Source organism: Ostrinia nubilalis, chromosome 25, assembly GCF_963855985.1.
Source record: "Ostrinia nubilalis chromosome 25, ilOstNubi1.1, whole genome shotgun sequence".
In the NCBI taxonomy this organism is placed as follows: domain Eukaryota; kingdom Metazoa; phylum Arthropoda; class Insecta; order Lepidoptera; family Crambidae; genus Ostrinia; species Ostrinia nubilalis.
The window spans coordinates 30,560-37,396 of record NC_087112.1 but is presented as its reverse complement, the minus strand read 5'-3'; the positions used below and the strand labels follow the sequence as shown (position 1 = coordinate 37,396).

The 6,837-nt window shown below is 51.7% G+C and overlaps 1 protein-coding gene across 1 annotated transcript; it reads right to left on the bottom strand.

Annotated features, from left to right (window-relative positions):
• Positions 1 to 3,166: 3,166 nt before the first annotated feature.
• Positions 3,167 to 6,076, bottom strand: LOC135084044 (neurofilament heavy polypeptide-like). Its single transcript, XM_063978787.1, has one exon. The coding sequence runs from the start codon at positions 6,074 to 6,076 to the stop codon at positions 3,167 to 3,169; it is 2,910 nt and encodes a 969-aa protein (XP_063834857.1).
• Between the last annotated feature and the right edge of the window lie 761 nt (positions 6,077 to 6,837).

The window sequence follows — 6,837 nt, the reverse complement described above, 5'->3', positions numbered from 1 at the left end:
TCTGCCCTCCTCTCTGATTGTCGCCAAGTCTTCTCTTATGGCCTTTGCCAGGGGGTGGAGCAATTTGTAATTTGTCAACAACTCAAGCGATGATCTAGAATCGCTGAGAATGTTTACATTTGGCTCCTTGCTTTCTTTTGCCCTCGCTATAGCTCTGTAGAGTGCGTACATTTCAGATTGGAAGACAGTACACGCGCCGTCTAGCTTGAATGTGTCGTTTAGGGTCTCTCTGCCGTTTTCCCACCATGTAAGGGCCGCCCCCACTTTGCCATCCATTTTGCTACCGTCCGTGTAGATTTGAGGTCCGGTGATTTGGTGGGTGGCTTGGGTGTCGGCGTCCATGTTCTCGAGGAGTGTGAATTCCGCTGTTGTTGCCTCTGATGGGTGTGGAAGATTTTCAAATTTCACTTTTTCCTCGAGTTTCCTACCAGGCGGTAGATAGGCATCTGAGATTCCCTTTTTGGCTTCGTACAGTGTGGCGTTTTCCTGTATGCGTAGGTCTAGCGGGAGTGTTCCTGACAGAATGAGCGCTGAGGTCAAGGATGTTGTTCTGTATGCTTTGCAGATCTTTTGTGCAAATCCTCTTTGTAGTGCGCTGATGATTTTCGCATTCATCTGGAAGTGTGTTGCTTTTGACCAGGCGCATGCCCCGTACGTCATGATTGGCTCTATCACGGCGACGTATATGGTCCTGATGATCTCTCCGTTTAGGCCCCATGTCACTTTCGCCGCGCATGCTAGTTGCTTATAGATGTCTGTTGACTTCTTACATACTGCAGTCACATGCGCATTGAAATTCAGCCTCTTGTCTATTATCAGTCCGAGAAGTTTGATCTCATCCACCAGTGCTAGTGTCGTCCCTGACATTTGTATTTGGGGAGGGGTGTATTTGAGTCTCTTCGTTAGCAGCATGGCTTGAGTCTTGTGCGCTGCGAAGTTTAGCTTGTTCTGTACACCCCAGTTTACAATTTTCTCCAGCACCGTGTTGATGTTATCCTCCATCCCGTCCAGACTTTCCGAGGAGAAGACCAAGACCCCGTCGTCCGCAAACGCCTGACAGTGTACTCTTTCCCCGGACAGTAGTTGAAGTAAAGGGTCCAGTATTATGTTCCAAAAGGTTGGTCCTCCGATTGAACCTTGGACACAGCCCTTTGTAGTACCCCTTGTGCTCTTCGCTCCCGCGTAATGCACAGTTATTGATCTGTCCGAAAGGTATGAACACACCATCTTGTACAGGTTTCTGGGGCAGCCCCTGCTCGCAAGTTGTGTTTTTAGAGCCGGCCACCACGCGTTGTCGAAAGCGCCCTCTATATCCAGTGAGATCATTATTACAGACTTTTTACGGTCCAGTTCTTTCCTCACATGGTTTATGAGGTCGTAGAGGGCGTCCTCGGTCCCACGCTGCGGCATGAAACCGTACTGCTTTTGACTGAGTGTTGGGAGAATGTGCCATTGCAGTCGCCCCACCATTAGTTTTTCAACCGTTTTGCCCAGCACTGAAAGCAGGCCTATGGGACGGTATGACTTAGGGTGGGTGTAGTCTCCTTTTCCAGGTTTCCTCAGGATGACTACATGTGCGGCTTTCCAGCTGAGGGGAAAATGTGACAATTCCAAGCACTTGTTTGCAATTGCCATAAACACCCCCCTGCTGGCGTTTATTGCGTTGGCACATATGTCCGAAGTGAAGCCGTCCGGGCCCGGGGCTTTTTTGGGATTTTGTGCTTTAAGCACTGCGTCCACTTCTGCCTCGGTGAAAGGTGGGTCGTCCGGCTTCAGTCCAGGCATGTCTTCTGGGGCTCTGCTCTCCACTTCGGTTCTGAGTTGGGTGTGGTACGGTGTGTCCGTTATGGTGGTATCTTCAGGATAGAAGGTGCTCGCTAGGAGATTTGCCGATTCGTCGGGGCTCAGTGTGGCTCCGTCGGCTCCTCTTAGCAGCATGTCGTCCTCCCTTTTAGCTGTTTTCCTGATTACTCGGTATACACCGTCCCACATACTCTCTCTGTCTTGTGTTGTGCAGAACTCCTTCCAACTCTCAGTCTGGGCTTCCAAGCTTTTGTGGAGGTATTCCTCTTTAGCCTTAAGGTATTCTTGCAGTACGGACTCTTTTCTGGCTGGAGCGGCGTTTCGTATACGACGTTTTTTACGTAGAACGTCTCCTCGCATTTCGTCGAGGGTTTCGTTCCACCATGGAGGTGTTGGCTTGCCCCTTCTGTGGCCTATCTTGGGGATGGCGTGTGTACACGCTTCCTCAATGGATGTTGTGTAGCCTGTTATAATGGAGTCCATCCCCCCCCCGTCCGCGACCTCCCTTATTCTTTCTTCGCTGATGTTGTGCGACTCTAAGGATTTGAGTAGTTGGCTTCTGAACTCGGTCCATTTTGCCTTCTTGGTGTTGTATTGTCTGGTGGAGCTACGAACACAAGGTTGTAGTGTTTCTCCCAGTACCAGACTGAATGTGATGGCATTGTGGTCCGATGTTGTCAGGGTTCTATCCACCTTCCACTCTTTTATTTTCCCTAGTATACCGGTGGAGCAAGCTGTCACGTCTACGATACTAGTGCACAGCTTGCCCCTCCTGTACTCTTCGAAAGTTGGGGTGTCGCCGACGTTGAGTACATGGAGATCCATTTCGTTCAGAAAGGAACAGTATGCCTCTCCTCTGTCGTCGTTGGATCTGCTTCCCCACCAGTGGCTCCAGGCGTTTACGTCTCCTCCTATCAAGATGTGTTGAGAATTTAATTTCTGGCATACCGCCTTTGTGCGTCTTAAGTAGGGCTCTATGTCTTTGTCTCCTTCGTAGTAGACTGACACGACTCCTATGCTCGTTTTGCCTGCCTGTAAAAGCACTGCTGCCTCAGTTTCTGTCACAAGCTGTGGGTCATGAATTACCCTCAGCTTGTCACTGAAAATAAGTATCGCCGCTTTGACAGGTTTCTGCCGGTTGATGGTGCACTGGATGACCTGTGTGCCCTTTGGGAGCTTCATAGTCCCTGTAGAGCCAACGTATGGTTCCTGGACTAGAGCTATGGCTGCTTTCATGTCCTCGGCTGCTTTGAGGAGTTCGGCGGTGGCTTGTTTGGAGCGTTGGAGGTTGGCTTGGATCATTGTAAGCCTCGTGTGTCCGTCTTCTCTTCTAGGAGACTGCCCTTGGGAGTTTGTGGCGCCCTTAGCAGTATGCCGTTTTGGAACGTGCTATCCGGTCCCACGTTTGTCGCTCAGGGCATATATCACTATATGCCATGTGGGGTGGTGTTTCTGGGTTGTCCCTCTTAGAATTGGTGCAGTTTCTGCACTTCGGTGGATTACCTGCCGCTCTGTTCGGGCAATCTTGCCATGCGTGGTTTTCTCCACAGAAGTTGCATAGCTGCTCCTTTTCCTTGCAAAGTGCCTTGGTGTGACCGAAGCCTAGGCACTTGGAGCATTGTATGAGGGGCGACTGATCTTCTACTGACCCTCGCTCGAGACCGATGTGTAAAACTCCCGCCTCGAGTATTCTGCTGTGCAACTTGGGGGACACTTCCAGCACCGGATGACACTGGTGTACGTTTCTCGCTCTTTTTCTGTAGCGTACCTTTACGAATCGGTCTTCCTTGGCCAAGTCTGCAAAGACTTTTTTGTTTTGGGCCTTAAGGTTTTCTACCAGTTCCTCATCCGTATGGTATGCCAAGATATTTTTAATTTTTATGAGAGGATTAGACGCTTTTGCCTCTTTGACTATGAGGTTTTTATTTTTAGAAATTTGGGTGCTAATTTTTTTAATATTGTCTCCTGTGTCGCAGGTAAGCACCACCTTGCTGTTTTTGGCCTTGCGCACGCGTTCCACCGTGATTCCAGTTGTTTTGAAATCTAGCGTGTCTCTAATAGCTGCCAGTACTTTGTCCCCGGTGTTTGTGGGATCAGTACTGGAAACTATTATTGCGTGGTTCGGCTTCTTGGGTGGTTGTGTTTTAAGTACCGCTGCGTATGATTTTGATTGTGCGACTTCGTTCACGGGCCGCGTCTGCTTGTCTTTGTGGGCCGAGTTGAACCACACGAGGGTCTCCTTCAAGGTCCTGCTCTGGCTCGCCGCCTCAGCCACGTCCGCCCTTAGTGGATTGATGAGGTCCTCCAATTGAGCAGTCGTGTCGGTGAGGGCCATTTCAGCACCCAATCCAAGAGCCCCCGCAGGTTGAGGACCGTTCCCGGCGTAGGTTATGTCCTTTAGCTCCTCTACGCCCTCAGCGATTTCCTTGGCTTTGCCCGTTAGTGGTGCCAGTGCCTCCTTCAGGTCCGTTTTGATGTCTTCCCGCTTTGGGGTCGATTTGGCCTCGATGCTAGCCTTGAGGAGGCTGATGGAGTCCTCAATTCGTCGGAGGTCTCCTCTTATTCCCTCAAGGGCGGTAGCATCTGATGTTGGTTGGGGGCACTGCTCGGGGCTTGATGGTGGGCTATATCGGATTGTCTTGGCTGCTTTTGAGTCCTCCTTGATGTAGTGGAGTTCCGTCGCCAATGAGGTTACTTTGTCCGATATTTCTTTTAGGACCGCGCCGTAGTCCTGTGCCGGGTACTGCTTGGGTTCCGTGGAGTTTGCCGATGGTTTTGGGGGTGGGACTGAGGCTTGCGCGCGGGCCGACCTGACCTCCGCGTGGATGGCTTGGACTGTCTTGAACAATCCGTCCATCTCAAAGTCAAGCCAGCCCTGGACCTTGTCCACAGATGTATGGGTGCGTTGGTGGTCTGCACTTCCCTTTTGCATAGCTTCGGCAAACTCTTTTTGGAGAGAGCTCAGTGTCTTTGCGTGCTCCCTCTCTACCCTTGCTAATTCCTTTGCGGACCTGGTCTTTTCAATTTCCAGGTTAAGGCGATGCCTTTGTCTGGAGTCCGCCAGGGCCAACACGAGTTCATATAGGTCGCTGAGGGCGTTTACAGCGATCGCCTTCACCTTTTTGTCCAAGTTTCGGGGCTTCTCTAGTGCTGTTTTACCCTCCATCATGACTTCGCGGGCTCTCTCGGTTGCGAGATCTTTACTTACTGCCGTTCGTTGTCCGATGGGGGGGAGAAAACTCGGTCGTCCGCCGTCACTTCCAGTTTCGGAGGCGTCATCCTCCGAGAGTCCCTCTGTGTGCTCCCAGACTCCCAGGTCTGATAGCTCCTGGTCTATCTCCGAGATCCTTTCATCGAAGTCGTCCTCGTCCTCGCATTGCGGTGTCTCGACTGGTGTTGTGGACACAACGATGCTGTAGTGGTCGACTCGTGGCGATGATGTCGGAGTGGAGTGTTGAGCAGTGGGTGCGGGTCCCTCGGGTTCTGGCTCCTTCACCTCCAGTTCTGGCGACGACAACAGTCCCGTTGTGGACGTTGGTGTTACTGGTGGTGTGGTGTCCTCGTCCGGCTTTGGTTTGGTTGGTGAGTCTCCTTGGAAGGATACTTCTGCGAGGTCTCTGTTGTCGTCTGCGGCGGCCATTCTCGCGCTTGTTTGAGCATTCTTGATGGTAACCGCTCTGCGTAGGCCACCTGTGGACGTTTTCTTTCCTAGATCCTGTAGTAAGGCTATGCTTTTGCCAAGTTTAGGGTCTCCTTTCCTTGGCGCTGCATACCTTTTTTTCTGTATCCTTCCTGGGTGTTTTGTGGTTGTTGTCTTATTTGAGCTCTCTGACATGGGAGAGATTTCTTCTGTTTTTGTTGTTTGTGAAGTTGTTGTTTTTTTGTCAAAAGTGAGTGTTAATGTTTTCTTCTTGGGTGGAGGGGTGGGGGTTTTTGGGGTGGGATTTTTGGGGTCAGCAAAGGGGGCCTCGGACCTCTTTGCTGACCCGGAAGGGGGGGATGAGGGGGTCATTGACCCGATGGGGGAGGGGGGAGGTGGGGGGGGGTGTGGGGGCCTTGCGGCCCCCGGGGGGGGGGTCTGCCCGGTTGAGGCAGTTGGGGTGTGGGAGGGGATCCGTGACGTCTCACTCTCTGTGATGGTTGTGTTGCCATCTAGAGGAGAGCCCGGAGGGGGTGCCGGCGCCTTTGTGTCAGTCTTGTCACCCACTGTTTTTCCCCGAGATGTTGTGGGGGCCTGTGTGGGTTTTGAAGTTGAAGACGACGACGACGACATGGTGTGTTAGTTGTTAGTTATTTATTATATGTCAAAATTGAGTTAAATTAATTATTAATATAAATTTTTTGGGAAAGTATGTCAAGTTATATTATTTGTTTATTTATAATTATAATTTTGTATTCTTAATACTATTTACTTATATTCTACTTATGCTATCTTACGTCTAATGTAGGTTTTTAGGGGTTGTGATGATTTTTATTAGGGAAGGAGGGGGAAATTTGAAAAACCCTAGGGGCCAATCGCTCAGATTTTTTGAGACGATTCAAACGAGCCCAAGCACGACTCTCTAGCTCCAAAAATGGCCGAGATATCGAGATGAGGGGGTGAGGTAGGGTTTTTTCGGGGGGGGGGGGGGGGGGGTCTCGCGGGGAGGCTGAGGGGGTGAGGGGGGGGGCGGGGGGGGGGGGGTCTCGCGGGGAGGCTGAGGGGGTGAGGGGGGGGGGGGGTCAGTGGTGGGGGGTCAGGGGTGGGTTGGTAAGGGGGGATGGTCTTATAGGGGTGGCCCTATAAGACTTATAGAAGGGGTGGGAAAGTTAGGGGGGTGAGGTGAGGGGTGGGGGGTGAGGGTGGGGGTGGAGGGTGAGGGGGTGTCCGAGGGTGTGGGAAGGTCCTGGTGTCCCGACGCGAAGAGTCCTGGAACGAGCTCTCTACGACGTACCGTTCAGGAGTTCCCTGGAGTACCTTCCAGCCTGTGTTGCCTGTCTTCAGCGCTGGTACTCCGGATTCCTCGGTCCCTCTCCGGCGTCTTCAGGTGTGGC